The 25608-nt window shown below is 39.1% G+C and overlaps 1 protein-coding gene across 1 annotated transcript; it reads right to left on the minus strand.

Moving 5' to 3' along the window:
• Positions 1-3718: 3718 nt before the first annotated feature.
• On the minus strand, positions 3719-25550 carry Slc30a4 (solute carrier family 30 member 4). Its single transcript, XM_034495515.2, has 7 exons — positions 24882-25550; positions 17552-17698; positions 12034-12187; positions 10467-10671; positions 9585-9690; positions 8639-8773; positions 3719-8020 (listed from the first exon to the last, which is right to left on the minus strand). Exons 1-7 carry the CDS (start codon positions 25270-25272, stop codon positions 7866-7868), a joined length of 1293 nt encoding a protein of 430 aa, XP_034351406.1. The 5' UTR covers positions 25273-25550; the 3' UTR covers positions 3719-7865.
• Between the last annotated feature and the right edge of the window lie 58 nt (positions 25551-25608).

The raw sequence follows: 25608 nt of genomic DNA on the forward strand, positions 1-25608 counted from the left end.
TGGGTGCTGTATTCCTTGGGTTGCTTTTGCCCTCTGGATCCTAGGCCAGTGTGGTGGCTGTGTGGTCTCTGGTGTAGAGGGCTTTTGTGGGTTGGCAGATGACAGACACAAAGGAATGACAACTGGTTTGCAGAAAAGGCTTAAGAGAAGCAACAAGAGCAAGCTAGGGGACTGGGGTCTTCACTAAGAGTTAGAGTCCCCAGAGAGTAGGGGTTGGATGGGAGAGAGGGCTTCAGCAGGCTGGCTGATGCAGGGCTAAGAGTAATTCAGAAGAGACTGGAATTGAGAACAGGACCGATAGTAGAAACCTACCTGTATTCTAGCCCAGTGTGGCCACTGGGGATCCTTGATAGAAAACATTCCTGCAGACAGGCAGCTGATACAAGAGGTGGACAGGAGGAAAGCCTCCTCCAGGCAGCTATAGTAGGAGAGTCACGTAGGAAAAGTGTTACTTCCATTTTATGGACAAAGAGACAGGAGCACGGAGAAGTCAGGGATTTTGCTCTGCTGAGGAGTCAAGATGGAGCACAGCCAGATCATTTTGAGTGAGACTGTCATGGTGTGAATGCACAACAAAAATATGGATGTCATTTGGGGCAAACTCATAACTAACTCTACTATCTGCTGCATTTTATTCAGTCACCAACCAAGATGAGATCAACTTTAACTTTGAATTCTGATGTCCTGCATAGTTCTGTGACTTTACAGAGATGTATGCTTTTGTTTCCAGGAGGCTCCTGCTCCATGCAGCATTTCTGAGTGGTTTCATTTCCATCCTGTCTTGGTGATGGTCTAATTGTAGGTCCAGCCCTTCTGTTTTGTGTAGCCTTCTCTTAGGATGTGGGCTACTGCTATGGCCACTGAGTGTCACAGAATGTTCACTATAATATGCAATTACTTCCTCCTATCAGAGACAAGATCAAGCATGGATACAATACCCCATTGGCAAAGTATAGGTTGGTTAGAAAGCAAAGGTCAGGAGAAGCCTTGGAGTCATGATTGTGAGGACCAAAGAAAGGAAGACATAGGGACAGGAACACAGTGGGACCTTTATTTGATACTAGTCTGGTGCTCTCCCTCCCCCAAAGACTTAACACAGCAAACTTTTGGCTACAACAGCAGCAGCAACCAAACATGCACCAGCTTTGGAGAGTGTTACTGAACCAATGCTTTCCATTACTTTCATATGTTACCTAAAACTTGGTCATGATCTTTACCTACATCAGTCAACACCAGATCCTTTTCAAGTTACATCTTACCAGTTAAAACTGTTTGTTGTGTGTGACCTATGGCTGTTTTGCAGCTCTACCCATAGGACCTTAGGAAAGTCACTTAACCTCTTCTGATGAGGATTGCAATATTAATTTGCAGGAGTATCCTGGGGTAAGAACTGAGAGTGTGAGGAACAGAGCACAGCATGCCAAATGCATAAAGATGAACAAATACAAGCAATGGCTGTCCCCAGACTAGCCCAAACTGGCTGTGGTTTGGCATAACTGACACGTAAGAGGCAGGATAGTGACCATGGAGAACATGTGGCAGTGGAGTGGTCAGCTAAGTGGTGACCGTATCAGGACTTTGCATCTTTACCAAGAGAAGAGACTTTATCCTGTGAGTAAGGTTCTAAAGCCATTGCCAATGGAAGACAAGTATGACCTTTTATCTATAGGGGGAGAGTATGGTCCAAGATATCCCCAAACATAACACTATTTTCCCCCAGGAACACTTCTGCGACCCATTTTACAACGTGTTCAGTGACAAGAAGGTGGGTCTTTAAGGGTCAATTTTTAGTTAAAGAATCTTGAAAGGGAAGGCATTTGCGAATAGTTCCCATATACTAATTGAATGACCTTTTGATCTCAACCTTAGATCTAGTATCACAGTGTCTTAGAGATGAAAAGTGATTCTAGAGCCATATACATCCATGGCCACTACACTAAATTACATAATACTTTGTGTTGGGTTTTTAGAGTATCTCAGTCTTCCCTAAATACACTCACACAAAGAGGCCAAGGGAGAATGGAATGTACTTGTGTTCTGACAATACTGAAACACAAGCTGTAGCTAAGAGCCTGAAAGAACACCGATTTTTCAGTGACAGATAGGGGAGTGGGTGGCCAGAAAATACACCTTCTCTTCCCCAGGTCCTCTTCATGCCCCAAATGAAGTCAGTTACTATCACTGATCGGAGGCAAGCATCCCTGCAGTACTTTTAACAGGTTTTCTCTGTGTAGGAAATAGTGGCAGGTGGCAGGAAAGGGTGGGGTCCCCTAAGGAAGCTGAGGGGGCAAGGCAGGCTTATTTTTGTGAGGCTTTTTGGCATTTTTCTATTTTAAAAAGAAACATACTCTCTTACCAAGAAACAGCTCAATATATTTTAGGGAAAACTCAACCCATATATACTTTTATCTTTTTTATTTCTTGTGGTGCTGAGGAAGGTAGGCAAGTGTTCTGCCACTTTCCCAGCCTGCATTTCCTCAGTATCGTCATCAGTGGTTTGTTAAAATGAAAAATTACAAAAACCAAATCAACCCCACACAAACCAGTGTGCAGGGACTGGAAAGTAAAACATAGACCAAAGGAATCTGAAAATGAAACCAGAACAAATACTTGAAAACCATGTCTGCCAGAATAGGAGACATGGAGCTATTTGGTTAACCTGAACTATCATCTTGGCGTCTATTGGGCAATACCCATGGAGCAAACTGCAGTTTGTAATTTTCTGTAAAAATCATATGAAGTCTGTTAAACCAGGATGTTGCTCAAACGATTGAATCTTTTGTAGATGTCTAAGTCTCATAATCTTAAACTCAAAACATGTGGATTATAGTCACAAGACTGTAGACTTCCCACTACTCATAGTCTTGTTACATTCTACTTAGTGTACAAGTGAGAATTTAAAAGTGTAATCTTTTTGTTGGAAGTGTGCTACCACGGCTGTGGTGGGCATGTGCTGCGCAGACAGCTCTGTGGATACCATAGGTCACGGTAAGATGGGAAATCTTGCTACTTGCATATTTCTGCCCCAGCCCCAAAAGGGAATGAAGAAAAAAATAAGGAAAGACCTGGTGGTGACTGATGCCTACGTTTCTCCAGGTAAACCAGCTTCCAAGTAGGATTCCTGCATCCACACACAGTTCCAGCCTTTCAAAGGTTTAACCATCTACACCAGGACAGTGCAAACTTTTCCTACAAAGTTCCCACAGTGAAAGTTTAGAATGTCACAGCTACTCAACTCTGCCACTGCAGCATGAGAGCAGCCACAGCTACATAGATGGATGAGTGAACATTTTCCCGGGGACATAATGGCCATTGGAACTTCACATCATGAAATATTGCACTGATGAAAAACATTTAGAGATGCAAAATCTGATATTAGCTCTTAAGCAATAAAAATGATTGCAGGCAAGATCTGGGTAGGGAGGGTTTTCACCATTGCCCCAGAACACTAGAGTGGGTAGGCTATTCTGCTCAGGCTTCTCCACAGTCCTCATCAAGCTTCTGTTCCTTTTGCAGGTTTCTGTCCATGAGGGGCATTACAAATGATTGACACCAAGAGAGAACGTTTTATATATATATATATATTCCTATCTAGGAGGTTTTTTTTTTAAAGGCTTATTTCTTAAACACGTAAGAGGGCACTAAAGTTGAGATCAGTATGTTTTAAGGCCTTCTATCATTAATTAATACATGAAAATAGAAAACATTTAGGAGACTGTACATTTTAATTTTTTAATAAACCACAAGGCAAAACAACACTTTATTTAATAATCATATAGGAAATTTCATTTGAAAATTACAAATACAGTACATATACAAAGAATCTGGTCTTCATTACACAGATAAACCTCAGCTTCAAAATCTTTCTAATTCAATCATATGCAAAATACTTGGTTTTTGAAGGGGCACACAGGAAAGTATATACAATTTCTTAAAATGTGATATGGCTTATTAATCACATATTTATTTAGAGAGGCAGACATTTTCCAAATATAAGATATCTCCTGGGTAGAAAAGGGGCATCCTGGCACATTTCAACTTTGGGTTGCATTTATTTCAGGGTATTCTTGATTGCACTATTTAAATGGACATGGTCATGGATTTAGCTGACAAGGTCTCCATAAACATTTACCAATCTTAACAAAAAACAGAAAATGACTGTTGGTCTCCAACAAACCTTTCGTAACCAAGAACTCACTGGTGGGTTGCCTAAATGGAGACACATAATACTGAGGAATTCCCACAATCTTTTCTCTCTAGTTTGCATGCTCCTACTAACATCACAAACAATGTATCTACCTGTAAAATCAAATCTGAAGCCCTGGCCCATAGGATCCATTTGACAGACCTGGAGTTGGAATTAAGAACTGCAAATGGTATTCTGGCTACAGAGATATTAAGCCAATTACCTAGAGATTACAGATTTGCTCCCCCTCACCCTCCAGCATAGTAGCTAGTGAGATGTCATTGATCATTTGTAACTAAGAGTGGTCCAAAGATGAACTGAACGGTATTGTATGTCTTGGCACATTCTGTAGCTTTAACTTTACTACATACAAGGTAGTCAACAGCAAAAGAGTTCAGTTTTTTTTTTTGTTTTTTGTTTTTTTGTTTTTTTTTGTTTTGTTTTTCGAGACAGGGTTTCTCTGTATAGCCGTGGCTGTCCTGGAACTCACTCCGTAGACCAGGCTGGCCTCCAACTCAGAAATCTGCCTGCCTCTGCCTCCCAAGTGCTGGGATTAAAGGCATGTGCCACCACTGCCTGGCGAGTTCAGATTTTGTAAGAACATTGTATGATGATGAACCAATGGCCATAAACACAGAAAACCAAATGTAGCTGAAGTATGCTTCAGGATCAAAATGTCTAAGAATGCTGACTGGCATTTTGAGAAACTCAAACCTCTTCACAGTAGCTGCTCAGTCTATTTCTGTCTCATATTTTCTACCATGTTCCCATGCAGAAATCCTGATGATCTCAAGTTCTATAAATCTTTCTCACCTGGAAACGTATTTCTAAGTATTGGCTGAAGGTTCTCTCTGAACAATGAGAGAAATGCTTACGTATGTCTCTGATCTCGACTGTGTCCACTATGAGAAGCATCTCCTGAGGACAGATACTGACAGGTGGGCCACCTGGGCTTGAGACAGAACACTGAGAGTCATAGAATCAGGAAATAATGTCATAGAGGAAAATTACAACTTCTACCCCAAACTGAAAAGAAACACCATACACCAAGACATCTAGTGCTCTGGCAAACTGTGGATGGAAGCTGCAACTGTGAAAATCTGTGCTCACACTCAGACCTTTAGCTGTGCAAAGTTAACATAGCTGCCTGTAAGGATTACAACAGCTTCTGGTTCTGCCTATCAGTACGTCTTACTCAACTGCATTCTTGGTGTGCTTCTTAAGACAGCAAGATTGTTAGTCAGACAAAGTCTTCCTAAAACAAAAGACTGTATTGGGCCCAAGTTGTGAAATACAGATGAATGTCTATAGTAACTAATTATCTGCAAATACTCTTTAGAATATACTGCAGTGGAGAATTGCCAAGGTTTTGTCGTGATGTTTCCCAGTGCAAGATTAGCACTGCATCTCCCCAATTCAGATCCTGCTTTTTGCAGAGCAAAGAGTTCTCACAGTTAACTGAGAAGTTATGTTACAGTGCACTGTCTCAACAGGAGAAAGAAATTATATAAATTATATAAAGAAATTATATAATATATATATTTTCAAATCTTATAGCTGTGTAGTCCCTGATGTAACTGCTGACTTAATGTTCTTCCTCTGTGGGTTCTGACAAGTAAAATCTACCAGCTCTCCATCTTGTGGACCCAGTGAAGCACAAAGTCTAGCTTCTGCTGCCAAAGTAAAGTGCAGAGACTGCAGGTACACCCACTTTACGTGACTATGGTAGTTAAGACTTACAGAAGTTGTTGGTGTTTCTCAATATTCAAATGGATATTTAGGCTGTTTTACCAAATATCTTAAGGACTAGGTCAACATGAAAATCCAGATATGCCCACATTATGGTAAAGGGATGTTTACAGGGAATGAACTCAATTGATATGTGAAAATGTTAAGTATAAAATATACATTTTCCTTCTCCCCCCCCCCCCAGATATCTAAAGGCCACAAATGCCCAGGCAGCCATTAAATGCCTGTCATCTACTCATATGCTAATCATTGTTTTATTTAGTTTATATTCTAAGAGACTTTGAAGTTCAAATATTTATAATTTTAAATGGACTCAATAAAAATTCAACAAAGTAAACTTGGAATTCACCAAACACCATTGAGTTTCATGGAGAAACACCAGCTGAGTTTTGATCCTATCAATTCCCAACAACATTTTGAGTAAACCCAGCTTTTCTTATTTTAGTTTTACACACAAGGAAAGTCTCAACTTCCCACTCTTCCTTTACACATTGTTTGGATTTCTAGGATTTCAATTCACAACCTGTTTGGAACAGTCTTACTCTACTCTGCTTTTCTGAGGAGACAAGAGCCACACAAAGTGACTTTGCTGAAAACAGCTCACCTCAAAGCAACTGCTGGGAATGAAACATGAATATTCACGCCTGTCTCTTTAACATAACTGCTGCCAATTGCCTTCCCTTGAGCTTGGAAGTGTTTATGTGCTTCCCCAGACACAGCTTTAGAGACCATCCTTATTTCAGTTCTTCTGTGCACATACAAGGTCAAACAAAACAAAATGAGACAAAACAAACAAAACCTTTTACCTCGTGTTTTCTCAAAGAGCTTTCTCCACCGAACCCCTCTGTATCTTTCTGCTATGGCATTATTGTAAAACTTCAAGATTGTACTTTGGAGGTTTCTGCAATCCATGTAGAATCCCTAGCCTATATCATAACAGAAAATTTCACTGGAGTAACAAAGGTACTCCACGGTATTAGTAATAACCTCAGTCTTAGCCTTTTATAGGTACTCGGAAAGATGTACACAGATAACCTGGTGTACACATGAGAACAAGGTGCTAAGCAAACCATCACTAACAAATGTTGGCAGTTCTAAAAAGATAACTGTTGAAACTTTGTTGTCTCTTACTATCCTAAGACAATTCTACATGAAGCACAGAAGTGATTTTCCAGAAGACAGAATCCAAAACTCTACAGCTCACTGCTCGCTTCTCTGCTTTAGATCATCATATGGTTAGGTGATTTGAGGCTAAATCTAATCTCTGCCATCCATAATTATATTAAAGTTTTCCTAAATAACTTAAGGACAGTGACCACATTATGTGAATATTTCTGACAAGATTACAAATAATCAAAAATATTGAGATTCAAAACCCAGTACTATCTGGAAAATTTGCTTATAAGTTATTTGTGAAATAAAACAGCAGTTTTGAAACACTTAGGAATACATGCTTATTCCATTTTCTGGATATAATTACTTTCTGAAATCTGTTGAGGGCTAATTTTTATAAAAAGAGAACACAATTCCAGAAACTGGATGCCAAGATTACACAGAGACAAAAATCCCGAATAGTTCAACACTGAGTTTGCTAGCACTGACTTCATATAAAAGGCCTGAAAAAAGTAGTTTTTAGATGCAAATACTGAATTCTGAAGTCTTCCTGTACATGTTGTGTACTCTGTCTAATGAAGTATGGTCTTGGATTGTCTTCTAATGAGGTATCTGCAGAGTTACAGCTCATTCTGTAAACAGTACTTTGGAACTTCTTTGTCTGAAATCATGCAAATATCAGTCAGAGCAGAGTCTGTCTTGGGGAGACTGGTGCTTGACATGGACACAGCTGTCAGGGACTCCATTAGGTTTGCATTTATTGCTCTCAAGCCTGTACTGCAGGATAAACAAGGCCATAGACCCTGAGGACATACAATCAGGTACTGGAACTCTGACAATTTGCACAAGTTCTGATCACTTCTTGTCTGTAACTCTGGAGCTGAATAGTGCATTTGTACATGCCAAATGTGTTCAGTAATAAATGCTTAGCTTTGGACTGGACTTCTTCCCATTTAGATGAACTTCCAGGAACTGCAATATCAAGAAAATATCAAGTTATTTATTGTGTACTGCCATACATTAGTCAACGAGATACAGAGAAGAAACAACAGCACATTATAAGCATATTCTGCATATTCTGCTTCTCATGATCTTAGTCTTTCCAGTCCATGCTCAGTAGAGAGAACGTTACAAACAATTACAAGCCTCTTGCTTAAAGACTTATACTCCTTAAGAACTAAGTGCATATGTTATTTTGCTTTTAAAAAGCCACCAGTCTCTGAAATGATTTAAATAAGAGTTTGGCTTTTATTATATAAAAGATGACATAGCAAATGTATGTAATGTCTTTAAAATGCAAGCAGGTATCAATTTGTAACATCTTCTCTTAAAAAAGTAAACCAATTTAAATGTTATTATTTATTATTTGGAGTTCTGGGAATTAAACACAGGGCCTCATGCATGGCAGTGCCATTGCTTGACTCTGAGCTGCCTTCCCAGCTCCTGTTACTCTTCGACCTGCAATTCATCTTGTGAAGAGCCCCCTCCTTCTTTAAGTCTTTTTATCAGAAAAATCTTCATACACATGATAAGTCCAGATGCTGACTCGTGGACAGAAGCCTGTCCCCATGAACCCCATGAGCAACATACTTAGCTGCATGTGAACTATGGCAGTGGATTTTCCAGAAGTGAGAGACCAGATATTTAAATCTTCCACAGAATATACATCTTCTATTTTCATCAACGACTCTTTGATATAGTCTACATTCAAATGGCTTGGTACACCTATTAGTTTGGGATATATAATTTGTAAGTTTACTTTGGCAGGAAAAGTTTAAAGTTACATTTAAAGAAAACAAATGGCTTTGTCAAATTCAGTTCTTATGGATTCATTAAAGTATGTTCACACTTTAAACTACAGACATTCTTACAAAAAATATAGGAAATATACAAGAGATCAATACATACTTTTAAAATTCTCACTAAAGTGGAGTAGCAATCAAGTTAGAACACTTAGCTTAATCTTAATAAGCTAGGATAGAAAAAATTATTCTCCTCCCCTACCTGGTTTCACTATGTAGCACCAGCTAGCCTGGACCTCCCTACGTAAATCAGGTTGACCTTGAACTCATAGAGAGCTACTTTCCTTTGAGTCCTAAGTACTGGGATTACAGGCCTGTGCAGTTATGCCCAGCTTAGAAAGATTTGATAATAATAAGCTATTGTTGAGAACTTTTGTCTTCATGCTTTCAGGAAGACAAGGATGCCAAAAGTATTACAAAGACACAAATTAAATGAGATGAGGGAATCAAATAAGCCACAAGTTATAACTGTGCCAAGAATCAAAAGCTGCACTGTTTTCCTAGCTGGAATGACACTGGCTGTCAAACATTTTCTTGTCTGTAAATACCCTAACTCACCTGGCTAGCTGCTTAACCTGCTGGAAGGGTTAAGTGTCTGACTGCACTGCTTCTTGTTTGCAATGCACAAGAGAGTATCAGTGAAATGCAAGGCATGGCTCCCGTCCAGAACACCCTCTGACTCAGTCTCTACTAGGGAGGGATAAACCTACAGTGGGGTATTAATAAGTGCTTACCTTCCAGTATTATTACTACTGTGTCCCATATGATGCGAAACGTTGTGAAAGCCACAAGTAATGAAAATATATATGTACAGATGGGATCAGCAATCTTGTATTCTGGCTAGAAGGCAACAGATGAAAGTTGTGTGACTAAACAGGTAGACATTAACACACTATAAAGCAGAGCAAGACACATGTCCCTGCTCTTTCTCTTTCTACATCAGGATTGGAATTTACTTTTAAAGCTTGGGTATTATAACTGAGAAACATCTTTACTCTTAAGATTGTTCAAATGACTTGCCTTGTGTGTCTTTTCTAGATGTTAAATCATTGTGTCTGCTGGGCAGTGGTGGCGCACGCCTTTGATCCCAGCACTTGGGAGGCAGAGGCAGGCGGATTTCTGAGTTCAAGGCCAGCCTGGTCTACAGAGTGAGTTCCAGGACAGCCAGAGCTACACAGAGAAACCCTGTCTCGAAAAAGAAAATCATTGTGTCTATTTTCTTCTGTGGCTTCTCTGAATCCTTCACTCAGAAGCATAAGATTTTGAAGCTGGAAAGTATTGTATCAGTCATCTGGACTAAAGTACTCATACTGAAGAGGATGAATTAAAATTTAGAGTTGCTGCAAAGATGAGAACTCAGTGCACAGCCTATTAACTAATGGTTCAATGACAAGGGTTAACAGAGTTTTACGTGAAGGTGCTATCAAAGCTAACTATAGGTAAATCAGCTGGCAAGGTGATACCACTGTACTTACTGATAATAAGTAACTACACCAATTAATCTTATACCAGAGAAAAATGAATAGAAAGCTTAGTGCCCAGTACATTGATAAGAGACAACTAGCTTTTCAAAAACCCAAATTGAATAACTTGAAATAGGAAATGTACAATTTTACCTTAAATCGTATGATGTATGCAGCTATAAGCACACCAACACTTTGTACCAAATCCCCCAGGGCGTGCACAAACGCAGCTCTCACTGCCAAGCTGTCCTGCCCATGGTTGTGTCCACTAGATACCATGCTTGGGGAATTTGAAGGCATGGAGTGAGAATGAGCGTGAGAATGGTGATGACCGGACTGGTTCAACAGAAACCCCATTCTGTTAAAAATGAAAGAAAACATATTATTTCTCTAAAACTACTGGCAAAACATGTATTACTATTCAGACAGTAATGGAGCAATGCAGAACAGTCATTTAGTAAGGATTTAAGCACCTGTTACACAGCAAGTACTCTTTCAGGTTTATGGAGCTTATGTTCTGGATATCAAAGGTGCAAGCAAATACACATTGAAACACAGCCAGTTAATGTGAAATGCCTTGGAAACAGCTTTGTATACAACTCTGTGGAAGTATGGAAGATGAGGCCAGGTGAGCGGGTAGGTGGGTGGGGTGGGCACAGAAGAGCTCTCTCAGACTTCATTTGAGCAGAAACTTGCAGAAGTCAAGAGCAGATGGTGGCTGCATACTCTAGGCAGAGCAGCAGGCAAAGGCCTAAAATGGAAATGTGCTCCATGCACAATGAAGTCTGACCCTGCAGCTAAGATAAGGAGAGCAAGAGGTGCTAAGAGAGAAGCTGGAGGGCTACAAGAGTTTTATTTAAGGAGGCACTTGTAGAAACTTCTGATTTTTATTCTAGATTTGAATAGAAGCCATTAGGTAGTGATTTGTAAACTAAGGCTACTAGACAGTACTTGGCTAGTTTTAAAGGTTGTTTTATTAGAATTCAGGCAGACATATTTGTTCACACAGTGAATATGGCTGTTTTTGTTCTTAACATCAGTTTTCCATCACTTCGAATGAAACTGTGTAGCTCTTAAAGCCTACAATAATTACTAACCAGCCTTTTTGTTGTGTTGAAGTGCAGGGGTCAACCTAGGACCTGTCTCATGCATGCTAGGCAGTACTTGACTTCGAAGCTCCACCACAACCCATCTGTTCTTTATAGAATGTCTACTAACTTTGGCTCTAAATGATTAAGGATGAAACATAGTTCAGTAGTTTTGAGGAGGAAAAAATGATTTTAAAAACTAGCTAACAGACTGGTGAGATGGTTCAGCAGGCAAAGGTGCTTATTGCTAAGTCTGACAACGTGAGCTTGATTCCTGGAACCCACATGATCAAAGAAGAGAAATGACTCCTGTAAGTTGTTCTCTGTCTTCCATGTGTGCACAATAGCATGTATGTGCCCCTATATACAAATAAAATAAATGTAAAACCCCCTTAAATGTAATTAACATAAAAGTATTAAACATTAAATAACACACTTGGTTCTATTTAAATTCCTTAGTGTTAATCTCTGAAACACATGTGCAAACTAACAAGTTTATAATGCTCCATTTTATTATACTTCTAAGTAAGACTGACTTACTATGTTTTTAAATATGAAAACATTCCAAAGTCTGAACACATACATGTGCAATAATCTTTTAGCTCATAGTATGTGAAAAATATTGTGCTTACATTACATTAACTGCAACTCCAACAGCTGCAGTGATGAGCATGACATCGCCATTTATTTCATAGTTCATATGGATCGTTCTCTGCACAGCCTCATATAAGAGGAATCCCATAAGTACATACACCAGCATCACACTGATCATGGCCGACAAAACCTCTACAAGGGAAGATGGGAAATGCAGGCATCTTCAGCACAGCTGTCACACTTCATAAACTAAACATTGTGCAGTCTTTTACTTACATTGTATTTTCTCTATGGAGGGAAAAAGCACTGTTATTTTTGTCATATAACATTTTTTCTTAAAGTATTTAGCAGCGTAGATGATTTAGAGCCTTAAGTAATTCATCCTCATCCTCTATTCACATCTCTATCCACAAGGTAAAACCGATACAGAGAGAAACTATGACCACAGACTACTTTTCTAACAAAATAAGCACATTAAAGTATGACAGCAGGCTTGTGTTGTAGCTCAGCATAAAGCCCTGGGGTGATCTCTAGACTAATTTGGGTCTGGAGGTGCATCTGCAATCCTGCCACTCAGGAGGTAAGGGCAAGTGGATCAGAATCTAAGGACATCATCCTCAACTGCACATTGAGTCTGAGGCCAGCATGGGATATAGGAGACCTGGTATTAAGCACACAATAACAAAATGAATAACCCATAGGAAAAATGGGTAAGAAAAGAATTTTAAAAAAGAGGTTAGGAGAGCTGGGCAGTGGTGGCACATGCCTTTAATCCCAGCACTTGGGAGGCAGAGGCAGGTGGATTTCTGAGTTCGAGGCCAGCCTGGTCTACAGAGTGTAGTTTCAGGACAGCCTGGGCTATATAGAGAAACCCTGTCTCAAAAACCCAAAAACCCAAAAACCCAAAAAACAAACAAACAAACAAACAACCCCCCCCAAAAAAACAAAAAAACAAAAAAACCAAAAAAAAAAGCCCCCCCCCCCAAAAAAAGGTTAGGAAATAAAGAGTAATTTATCATAGGAAGAAATGGACAAATTCTCAATGACAATTAAAAGAAAATCTTATTTTATTACTTTGTATGGGTATTTTGTCTGCATGGATGTCTGTGTACCATGTGCCTGTCTGGTGCTGGCAGAGGCCAGAAGAGGTCATCAGATCCTGTGACTAGGGTTACAGATAGCTGTAAGCTACCTGTGGGTGCTGGAGACTGAACTCTGGTTCTCTGGAAGAGCAGTCAGTGCTCTGAACTGCTGAGCCATCTCTCTAGTTCCTAAAAGTTTTTTGAAAGTAATGTGTTTTTGAGATAGTGTTTCTCTGTATAGCCCTGGCTGTCCTGGAACTTGCTTGTAGACTAGGTTGTCCTCGAACTTGGAGATTTGCCTGCCTCTTCCTCAGGAGTGCTGGGATGAAAGGGGTGTGCTACCACCAGTTTGAAAAGAGATTTTTATGAAAGTTTCACAAAGCGTAGTGTCATAGTATGGACAGATTTGCTGCTTTATATCCATATAATTATATCATTCCATATGGCTAAGTTAAGTGGCTGGAGGAGAGTAAGCGTGAATATAAGCCTTTCGTTAGATCACTTGGGTATTTTGATTTTGTTTTTCTTTGCTTTTAGACAAGGTCTAAAAAATTCCTAGGTGGCCTGGAATTTGCTATGTAGACCAGGCTGGCATCGAAGTCACAGGGATCCTGTTGCCTCTGCCTCCCCAGTGATGCCATTACAGGCCTGTGCCGCAGAGGACAGTATTTTATGTTTTTGAGACAAGGTCTGACTATGTACCCCTAACTGGTTTGGTCAGTAGCCTGGGCTGGCTTCTTTTTCCTACTCTTAAGTACTAAGAATACAGGCATCTGACACCACACTGAGCTTCCCTTGGTCTTTTTACTCAGCTGCCAATTATCAAGACATAGCACATGGTACATTTCCTATACAGAATAAACAGTTTGCATCTGAATGGCTAGTAAAAGCTAAAAGAAAATTTAAATGGCATAAAACATACAAGATTATCAAGTTTGTTGTACTATAAAATATCAAAGTTATTGTACATTTAAAAATGCATAAAAATGCCAAAGTAGAAGCTTCAAAGATTACGTGAAAATACTTGATCCTTTGTTATTCTCTGACCCAGTGTCTTTTTCTTTCTCTTTATAGCATTTACTATAATTTGTGATTATATTTGTGTCTGTGTATGTACAATAGTCACTATGTCTTTCCACCCTTATTCACTCATTCATTAGTAACTAATTGATCCTCATTCAGTCAATGAATAACTATTTGTCTCAACAATGTAGACCACTCACAACAGAAGCATGTATGTGTTTGTGGGTGTTGTATAAGTTACTGGTCTAGTGTAAGTATTTGCTAATGTTGTGATACCAATAATGAGCATATTCCACTAAAATTACATGGGATTTGTCTTTCCATTGTCAGAAAGAACTAAGCAAATATCTAAGGGCATGTTCCAGAGATCTATAAAATTAAGATAAACACAGAAATATCCTCTTTTCCACTTTCTTTTCCAGTCTTTCCCACCTTCTTCTAATAGAATATAGAAAGAAAATAATAGTGGGGGTGTGTTGGATTTACCTAGGCCTTCCAAATTAGTGTCTGTATTTATCTCAGGCAGAGACCCCAACTGCACTCAAGCTGATGTTATTAGGATTTTAAGCAGCCCATGGTTCAGAGTCTGTCTTTGGGTTTCCCCTCTTTTATTCCAAATCGCTTCTCCTACTCCTGCTTTCTTCTCACTCCCTACACCACACTACAGTGCCAACTATGGTCATGCTGACCTACAGTATCCAGTTTTAACCACTTCAGTCATGCCTTCCTTATGCTTCAACTTAAACTCCCATTTCTAGCAAGTTCTAGAACTCAATTCTTTTCCAGTAAAAGTTCATGTGATGTAATTAAATTTGCAATATGACGTGAATAATAAAAAGTACAGCTTTTGATATAGGTAGGAGGAATTTGTTAAAATGAATCACAACTAGGTAGAAGGGTCACTATTATTATTTTTGATGCTTGTATTAAGGAAATGCCTTCTGTTTCTCTAGTATAAGTGGATAAAGCAACAAACTATATAACATTAGCTGTAGCCAAATGTTGCCCAAATCACACCTAGCTGACCATGATCTCTGCTTAGCAAACACTGTGAGCAATACCTGTGCTATCATATTGCCACTAACACAGGCTGAGGATTTAAATGACCACATCATAAACTCTGCTTTCTTTCTATCCTAAACACAAGCAATGCTTAGTATAGTCTTTACAACAGTACAGTCCCTGAAGATCTAGAAGACACTTCACATAAACAAAGCCAATTACTAAGATAATCTATATAGAGAAAGGCAGAAAGGATGAAGCAGGATGGGAGCTGCTGTCTTCAGAATGACATACTCCCTTAGAAGAGAATCTCTTTCTTCCTAAAGATTTGTGGGATCTCTTTCATCTTAGTTTCATTAAATCCTGTTTTATTAGCTCTAACAGTAAAGTGACATGCCCATAATCAAATAAATCCAGACACTTAAATACAACACATAAGGCTTTAGTCCTTCCTTTCTCTCTCCCCACATAAATCGGCTGCTGTTGTAGTGTACAGTAAATAAAGAAAAATCAGAATGACTTCACACCATCCACAGCTATACACAAAGGAAAAAAAACCCCTTCAGCAATTGAAGAGACTATGGTGATAGCCCTAAGAGAAGAGGGTGATGAGCTCTCCTGCTCACTTCCACTGGCCCTCAGCATTTCTTTTCTTCTAAGAAGTATAAATTCTGTTGTACTACAGAATGTAGACTATTAACAAAAAATGATAAAAATTAGCCAAACATTTTCAAGACTAGATATTCCAAAGAATTTATACTGGCCTTTCTGCATACATACATATACACTACTAAGAAGTCTTGAGTTCATTTTAACTTTTTTCAGAGAATCAGTAAAGTGGATTAAATAAAGAATGAAGATTCCTCTATTAAAGTGCTGGGCACTTTCCTGAATGCTTTCCAAATAGTATTCCACTTACCACCCTTAATAACTTTATGTGGGAGACACTATTATTAGCATTCTTTACAAACAGAAAATGAAAACATGAAGATGTTAGAGCTTGCATAAAGTCAGATTGGTAGGCAGTGAGATAGCCAAGATTTGAGTCAAGCTATTGGTTTCTTTGCTGCCTCTCACAGGTGTTTGAAAACACCAACTAAAAGGCTACAATCAATAAACCCCAACTGTGGGTGTGGGTGTGTGTCTGTGTGTGGGTATATGCATGTGAATGCAGATGACTACTAAGACAAGAGAGGCAGCTGTTCACCTTGGTGTGGAAGTTACAGGCAGCTGTTAGCTGCCCTTGCAAGTGCTGGGAACTAAATTCTTCCATAAGAGCCATACTTATAGGGCAGGAGTGATGGCACAGGAATTAAGAGAACAGGCTGTCCCTTCCAAGGGAGCCAGGTTCAATTTCTAGTGCCCACATAGAGGCCTATTTATAGAGGCCTATAACTGTCTGTAACTCCAGTTACAGAGGATCTGATGCCCTCTCTGCCCTCCCTGGTACTAGGCATGTAAGTGGTGCACAGATATACATGCAGGCAAAATGCCTATAAACATAAAATAAAAATAAGTATGAAAATCAAAGAATATCATTATTTAAAAATAAAATTTAAAAAGAGTAGTATGTGCTATTGAGACATCTCTCCAGCCCCAGATAATGTTATCTCTAAGAGCAGACAGAAAAGATCTATACAGCCGAACATGACAACTGCGATTAAAGCATGCCTATATTTATTACTAGAGATAGTGTTTGATTTGGTTCATTGATAAAGTGACAATTTCTAATAACTCTAGTCCTATTTTCTGCTTTCTTAGTAGATTCTCTAGGCAATAGCCAGTGTTCAGTTTTTATTCAAAAAAAGCCAAAAAATATTATTTTATCTCTTTAATGTGCACTATTAAGTACTGAACTTTTCAAATCAGAAAATTCTTAATTTGGGGGTTCTATGCAAATATCTATGTATAAGGCCTGTCATATAATAGTTCAAATAGTAATTTTATGTATTTTTAGAGTAAGTAAGTTTAAAACCACCACAACAGTAAGAATCAGAGCTATGTAGGTAATAATATAGATTTTTAAATCTAAATGAGATACTATGGATGTATTTGCTGAATAACATTGATACAGTGCAAAGTCAGTCACATAGCATATGTTGAACATATGATGAAAATATTTAATATGAGCTTCAGTCGAAAATTTTAAACTAAAAAAAAAAAAAATCAGCAAGTGCCTATTAGTGAGTCACCCAATTAGTTTTGCTCAGTTCAGTAAACTGGAAGTAAGCCTCTTTATAATGGCATATTCATAGTTCTGTACAAACTATTTAGGGAGGCCTAGCAGGATGTTCCACAGAAGATAGCTTTTTGGATAAATCTCATTATTTATTTTCATTTGCTTTGTTCAAAACCATTATCACCTTAAATATTTTAGTTAATCAGGGTCATAGTTCATTGTGGCTTTACATTAAAATATTATAAGCCAAAATAAACTTAAGTTACCTACCTAGGCGATGAAATCCAAAGGTGAATCTTCTGGTTGGTGACTTTGCGGAGAGCCACAAAGCAAGCAAAGTGAGTATGATGGCACTAAGGTCAGTTAGCATATGAAGTGCATCTGTCATAATTGCTAAGCTATTTGCCATGTATCCACCTGGGAGAAAGGGAAAGAAGAGTAACTAAAAAAAAGGAAGCCAGCATACTCAAAATCTGTAACATCTTACAAAACATAACTGTGAACTAAATTTCTATCCTGATACAAGTAAATCAAAGTATTCTGCAGTTTCATGCAAAATAGTATAGATGTCATATCCTTCAACTTATATGAGGATTGTTCCAGAAACCCTTTTAGGTATCAAAATCTGTGCATGTTCAAATATCTTATATAAAATGATGTATCTGTATACAGCCTATACATATAAACCTATACATAGCTTATATATTTCTAGGTTACTGATAGCATCTAATACAATGTAATTATTGCATTGCATTATTTAGGGAAATACTATAAGAAAACAAGTCTGTATACATTCTATATAGACATATTTTTCAAATATTTTCCAGCTGAAACATAGATGCAGCACCTGGATATGCAATCTGTAGGTATGGATGGACCTCTGCTGAATTTCTGGTGAAAAATCCCATTTCTATTAATAGGGTCTTCAGTGTTCATTACTTCATAAAGTTAACCATTAAGTTGGCAGTAAAAATAAAAACAGAATGGGAACTTTTGCTCATCTTATTAATTCTATGAATACAGTGAATTAATAGCTACAGTATCTAAATACCACAACAAAGCAGAAAGAAGGTATGCTTTCTGTCAGTCACGAAGGGTTTAACATGAAATGACACAGAAGAATTCTATAAAGTTCATATTAGCACAATCCAAAGAGTAAAAATTAGCTTAGCTTATAGTTATATAGATAATAATTTCTGAAAAGAGGAACAAAAGAAAAAATAGTATAAGTGATGGCATAGGAATAAGTATGGTGTGTGTGTATGTGTGTGTGTTAGACTTTGAATGTGTCTGCCACAACTCATGTTGATGTTTCGTCTCCATTATGAGGTATTAAGAGGTTAAGTGAGACTCTAAGTGTAGAGCCTCATTTTAATAAGACTATGGCTTTAGAGGAAAAAGAAATCTGAATGAGGAACAGCTTCCTTATCATGTGACCCTCAGAACTGCTTTGAGACAATGGAAGTACCTCAACAAATGCAGCCTATTGATCTTGAATTTTCCAGTCTTCAGAAACATAGGGTAAATAAACTTTTCTGTTTTATAAATTACTTAGTCTGTGATATTCAGTTATGGTAACATAAGACAATATGTACTAGGGTCTGGTACAATCTGTAATTTCAGGCATCTACTAGGGATCTTGAAATATATCCCCATGTATAAGTGGGAGACAACCACACAAGTGTTGTATGTATGTATGTATGTATGTATGTATGTATGTATGTACATGAACAGACACATTTTATTTTTTTTCCTTTAGTAAGCTTATTCTATTCTGGGGGAGTATTTTAATTCATTTTTGATTGATTGATTGATTGAGACAGATCTCACTATGTAGCCCTGGCTGTCCTAGAACTCACTATGGAGACCAAGGTGGCCTTGAACCCAGAGATCTGCCTGCCTCTGCCTGCCAAACACTGATATAAGGCATGCATTACCATGACTGCTCCTTATTTTCTAACTTTTCTATGAGTTTTGTTTTCTTATTTTCAAGTTCCTTTTAGGTTTTTATTGCTTAACAGGTTTTTATTTTTTTCCTTCACCCTGAATTTCTTTTGTAAAACAACCTGTTCTTTTCTATATATGTGATCTTATCGCTGAGGATACTAATTATATGATTATAACTGGTTTTCAAAATGGGTTTTTTCTTTTTACTAGCTTTCCTTATTTTAGCCTTCTTAGTACATACATAATTCCAGAGGCACCTGGCACAGTTGAGTCTGGCCTGCTTAGGATGCTCTATAGTGCAGTTGTCTTATGTGTGGGTCCTGAAGGGGTAGCATTACCATCCCCTGGGTTCTAATAAAAATGCAAATGCTGGCCAGGCATGGTAGAGCATGCCTTTAATAGCAGCACTTAGGATGTAGAGGCAGATACATTTCATTGAGTATGAGGCCAGCCTGGTTTACATACTGAGTTCCAGGCCAGCCAGGGTTACACAGTAGCAAGACTGTCTTAAAATACATACATGAATACATGCTCTGGCTTATCCCAAGCCTCCATAAATTAGACCTTCTGAGGTTGGGACTTTGGGTTCTCTAATGGCTGTGATGCACAGCAAAAACTGAGGACCACTTTGTGGTATGGCCTGAGTTGGTTCTCAGCTAAGGTGCTGGCTTTTTTGAGTGTAGTAATCAGTTACTCTGCTTCTTTTCTAGTTTCCAAGATTTTTGCTATTTTGCTTCTCTTTAGTTTTCCCCATCTGTGTGGACTTATCCCCTCCTCCAGCAAGCCAAATCCCTTTAATACAGTTTAAGAGATACTTTGAGATAGGGTAAAAGTAAATATACCAGTTGTTTACCTAAAAGCCAGTCTGTATATCTTTATATGTTTTTAGTTCCAATGAAAACATGTAAAATATGGCTTTTTGTTAACAAGTCCAAAGGATATCTTAGTTTTCATCTAAAAAGGTCTCTTATTTCCAGTGTGAAATATAGTAGTTCTACTCACTCTATTCTGAAGCATGTATTCCAAGATCCTCACTAGACACCTGGAATCTTAGTACCAAATAATGTATGTGTGTATATGTATATATGTGTATGATATATGCATATATAAATATTATACATATATGTATATATGTATGTAACACATATAATATATGTATATATACATTTAGTTATGTATACTATATAATGATGTATATATAATATATATACATTATATTCTCTATTTATCTATCTATAATACATGTTCAAACCTAAGATAAAGTTTAGATTATTAGTTAGGCACAGTAAGAAAGTAACATAATAACTAATAATAAAATAGAATGGCTGTAACAATGCACCATAATAAAAGTTACATGTGAACACATTACACAAAGAGATGATTCATATCCTGGACAGGATGGGGCAGGACTCTGAGATTCCATTATAATACCTACAGCAGTGAACAATTTAAACATGGGTTGTTTAGTTCTTGAATTTTCCATTTAATAACTTTGGATATGGCTGTTGTAATCTATTAAAACTGTAGAAAGTGACATCACTGGTAAGAGGGGGGCTGATGTAGTTTATTTCCTTAAATTTTGGAACACCTGTTTGCCTCTGTTTGACTTCCTAAATTTGTAGGTTCTCAGGTCATTTTGCATAATTTGGGGGCATCATCTACTATGCTGGCATATCTTCTAAAGCACAGGCTCATATTTACTAGCCCACTAGACATTTCCACTTGACTAGTCTTCATAAGCATGCAAATAAACTTGTTTAAAACAGCCTCTGAGTCCATACCCGAATCTTGCTCTGCATTCTCTTTCTTCTTCAAAATGATGTCTCCCTATGTATCTATCTGGTTGGAGAGAAACTCAGGCTCATCCCTGACCTGTTCTCTGCTCAACTCCCATGTCCAAATGTGACATTCTGTTCATACTCCCTGGAGACTGTTTCTCCACCAGGATGCTTTTCTGTATCTAGTCTGGTTTATTTCTAGCCAGGAGCTCTCCAAGTCTGCTCCCATTCTTGTACTCCTATTTCTTTCTTCATAGAACATTCATGATGACCTTTTAAGAAGTAACTTTCCTCCTTAGAGCCTTCACCAGCTTCCACTGAATTAGAACAAACACTGTACTCATTCAATGTGGTCTCTCAGGACTTGTTTATCTGGTCCACCTGCCTCCTTCCTTTATGCCAACCACACTCCAGTCACACTGGTCTTCTTTCAGTTTCTTAAAAGAACTCAAAGTTTTGGGACCTTTGTTGTGCTGTTTTCTTTGCTTGGATGATTCCTAATATCCTTTTTGTTGCTTTTAAATGCTCTTATCCCATGCAAAAACGATATCCTACTGGTTAGTATGTATATCTTTTTCTTCACAGAGCTTATGAGTACCTGAATTTAAAATGTAATCACTTGGTTATTCATGTAATGTTTGTCCTCTATATTAGCTGAAGAACTTCAGATAATAATAACAGTTGTGTTCTCCATTAGATATTTAGACCATGCAGGTCAGTGCACACAAATTAATATGTAGGTACTCAGAAAGGAGATCTGCTGAAGGGAAGGGAGGAAAGGGCAGACACTGTTCAGTGTCAGGAATGAGTCAGAGGTAAACCAAGATCCAAAATCAAGTCTCCTCTCTGAAATCTCAAAATGATTTTACTCTTTATTGGCCCATACTTCCTACAGAAGATTTATTTCTAAGTTCTTAGATACATTTTAATGGCACCTTACCAGATCCAGTCTAACTCTAGGTAACATTCTGAGCACTACAGTTCCTGTCATTTCTATATTATTTAATGAAAATTTTTTACTGAGTAAGAGCTTCTGGAAATGAGAAGTCAGGATAATTAAAGTTTTACTTAAGTGAAATTACATCTAAATTAATTTCAAGGGAGAAAATTATGATTAATGTGATTAACCTCAAATACTGAATATCAACTTTAAAAAGTCTGAATGGTGAGTATTTTCATTGTGTTGAGCTTGGGAAGTCCCTGGGTCTTAGTCTGCTCAAGTCATGAGATCATGTTCTGACTGCAGCTTACCATCTTTGCACTTTATATTACATTTATAATTCTCCAGCAGAAGAATTCCCTAAATAGAAGCTCTACACAACCTTCTCTGAGGCCCAGGGAACATGTGGAAGAGGAGGCTGAAAAAAAGTTCAGAGCTGGAAGATGGAGAGATCTGCCACAAAAAGATGTCTTCAGTATATGACATAGCTGTGGCACCCATGGAACAAGACCTGCAACAGGTTTGGCCCTGTCAACATTTCAACCAGGAAGAGAGGATTTATAGGGCCGCACCTCTCACTGAGGGACTACTAACAGTCAATAGATTCTGGGAAGAAGGGTGTCGCTTTCTTCAGTGGTGTGCTCACTGGAAGCAAGTTTCCCATGCTTTATAATTAATTTTCCCCAATGCTCACACAAACGGCCCCAGTTAAAGTCAGTGAGTGAGTCATATACCCAAGAAGACAGGAAAGTGGGAGCCTTGTTGGGCAGAAGGGTTCCAGTGTGAAGGGGAGCAGGGATGTGAGGGGGGCATGTAAAATGATTAAAATTCATTATAAGCAAGTGTAAAATATTGAAGAATTTTAAAAATCAATTAAAAATTCAACCAAAGCTCATTTACTATGTCTAATTTGTAGACATAGTTTGTCAGTTACTGTTTTAGGATTGGGATGTCAGCTTGTATTTCAGCAAAAATAAAATAAAATAAAATAAAATAAAATAAATAAAATAAAATAAAATAAAATTAAGTAAAAGACATGTAAATAGAGTTCAAGTGGGAAAATAAGATGTGGAGGTTTATCCCAACTGTCAAAACCACGTCTTCCAGAGGTGTGTTTTGAAATGAAATGTGACTAACAAGCAGCCAAGGGACAATCTGGAAAAAGGCAGGAATATAAAAGCTTAGGCCAGAAGTTAGAGAGGGTCAGTGGTTAGGAGAACCAGCTACTCTTGTTCTGGTTTCCAGTACCTACACTAGGACATTCACAATCACTGGTAGCTTCAGTTCTAGCTTCAGTTCTAGGGAATCCATGCCTCTAGGCACCTGCACTCACTCACCAGCACACACTCACCCTCCAATCACCTACACCCTCCCCACACATATACATAACTAAAATTAAATAAACATTTTTGAAAGAGTTGGAAGATGGGTGATATGCCACATTTGGTCTGCTAGTGGGCTGAGCGATAACTGAAGACATTAGAATGTAGCATGTACAGTCTGTGTTTGCTATGCACATATTTATACTTGTATGTGTGGATATGTGCATACTTATGTCCACATGTGTAGTACTTTACCACAGTCTATTTGTTATTACATAGTCAAAAAAAGTTTGAAAACCTTTACTCATATGAAAGAAAGCCTTAAGGGCAGGAGAGAGGGAGCCCCGAGAAAAGAGAGATAACCAGTACAGCTGAGTTCACAGTGAGGAAGGATGATGGGACATAAAACAGAACGTATGTGATTCTTCTACACACAGCATTTTAAATCTGGCCTGCCAGGTCTCTTCTTGTCATGGTTCATCATAAGAGACATGAGAGAACCCTCCCCTCTGTTAATGTCACTTTATAATCTGCCACTAAGAAGTTGGCAGTTTGTTCTCTCTGTGAGTACTGCATCCATGGATCCCCTGTCAATCACGAATAGAAAACATCTGAAAAAGTAACACTGCCTCAGCATTTGCCATTCACAGACTTGTTCTGCTCATCGATCTCTCAACGACTCAGAATAACAACTACTTATACATAGCATCGATTTTGTATTTTGTAGTCAAAGTGATTTCCAAATGATTTAAAGTTCAGAAGGACAGTATATGTAGGTTATATGCAAATAACTGCTTCGTTTTACGTAAGGGACCTTTACATAAGGCATAACTGGATGAGGCAACCTGAGATTCAGGTTTCTAGAGGGGACTCCTGGAAACAATCCACCTTGGATATGAAGGGACGACTATAAACTAACGTGATAGTAAAAATAAGGTCTAAATTAAAAACCTTAGAGTGAGAAATTATTATCTGAAATCATTTAAAAAATGAGAAAGAAAATCTAGCTCCTGCAGCTGTGGAGAGACCTCTAGCTCACTGTAGATCCTCCTTTTAATAATAAACTTTTAGTTAGTTGGCTGTATAGCGTTTTGTAAAGCCCTTGGCTATAAGCTCAAAAGGAAACGGGATAAATAAGCATCAAATAACGAAAATATAGTCAGAAAGAAAAGTCTGGTAGATGGCTCTCTCATTCCCCAATAAGATTCCTCATAATCTAATCCCTTGAGAACTCCCGTGTGTGAAAATAGAACGGTGTTCAGTAATGTCCCTTAACACTATAAAATTCTGATTCTAATCCATGTCAGAATTATTTTAGACGTTTTAAGATTAACCTGGCATCTTATCAGAATCTGTTAAAAAAAAGTTACATGATATACAGACAAGATAACACCCTAAAGCCTACACTAAATGGCTCACTGTTTAAGGGGGTTACAAGATAATGCCTGCAAGCTATCAGTGGGAGCTCACTTTGGAATCCCGTGTCCCTTTCTTAGGGACCTTCGAGTGCCTCCAGATACTCAGAACTTCTGAAAACAAAGTTTCCACCTCGACTTAGGCGTAGCTAACAGCTGGACAAAGTCAAAGGAAAGTGAGTCGGCGACACAACTCACCTACAAGCTCTCCGATCATGAAAAGCAAGTAGAGGACGGCAGCGATGGTCAGCCTGGTCTTCACCTTCCTCTGCTTCAGCAACTCGCGCCGTTTGCTGCAGTTGTCACAGGGGTCCATCTTCAAACTCAGCTGACTGTTGGTCAAAGGTAAGTCCTGGTCCAATAAGGAGTCATCGTCGGCCTGGAGGGCCGGGTGCGCCCCGTTCACAGGCCTTTCCGGGGCTTCAGAGTCATCGTCGGCCACCACGACTCGAAGTTTATTAAAGCGCGAAAGCCCCTCGTCGCTCACCTCGTCGGAGAAGTCAAAGGCGCTGGTGTCATTTAAGAACAGCGGCGTGTCGTCTTTCCTCAGCAGGGATTTGAGGCGCTTCCACGCGCCGGGGCCGGCCATGGCAGCGGAGGGCGGCCGGCGACTCCGCCTTCACCGGCGCTCGGGCTCCTCAGGGCAGCGCGGCGCGTCCCTGCCCATCGTGAGGAGAACGAGACCCACTACTGTCGCCGCGCCCCGGCCGCGCGCCAGCTCCGGACCCGGCGGCGCTCGGCTACCTGCGTGCCGCCGCCTCCGCGCATCCCAGCTCCGGAGGCTCGCGCTGCTGCGACCCGGGCCAGGGACCGAGGCCGAGCCGGAGCCGCTGCACCCGCCCGCCCCGCGCAGCTGGGAGGCCGGCCGCGGGGTCTGACAGGCCCGGCCTCCTCCGGCCCCTGCGCGAGGCGGCGCGTGCGCCCG

Source organism: Arvicanthis niloticus, chromosome 2 (genome assembly GCF_011762505.2).
Source record: "Arvicanthis niloticus isolate mArvNil1 chromosome 2, mArvNil1.pat.X, whole genome shotgun sequence".
NCBI classification, from domain to species: domain Eukaryota; kingdom Metazoa; phylum Chordata; class Mammalia; order Rodentia; family Muridae; genus Arvicanthis; species Arvicanthis niloticus.

Bases quoted from the DNA above. Each gene is read 5' to 3' on its own strand.
- Slc30a4 (XM_034495515.2), bottom strand. From the start codon at position 25,272: ATGGCCGGCCCCGGCGCGTGGAAGCGCCTCAAATCCCTGCTGAGGAAA. The intron at 12,188-17,551 runs GTAGGTAACTTA...CTTCCCTTGTAG, and splicing joins CTTTGGATTTCATCGCCTAG to AGGTTTTGTCGGCCATGATC. The intron at 8,774-9,584 runs GTAAGCACTTAT...CCAAACTAATAG, and splicing joins AGTAGTAATAATACTGGAAG to GTGTACCAAGCCATTTGAAT.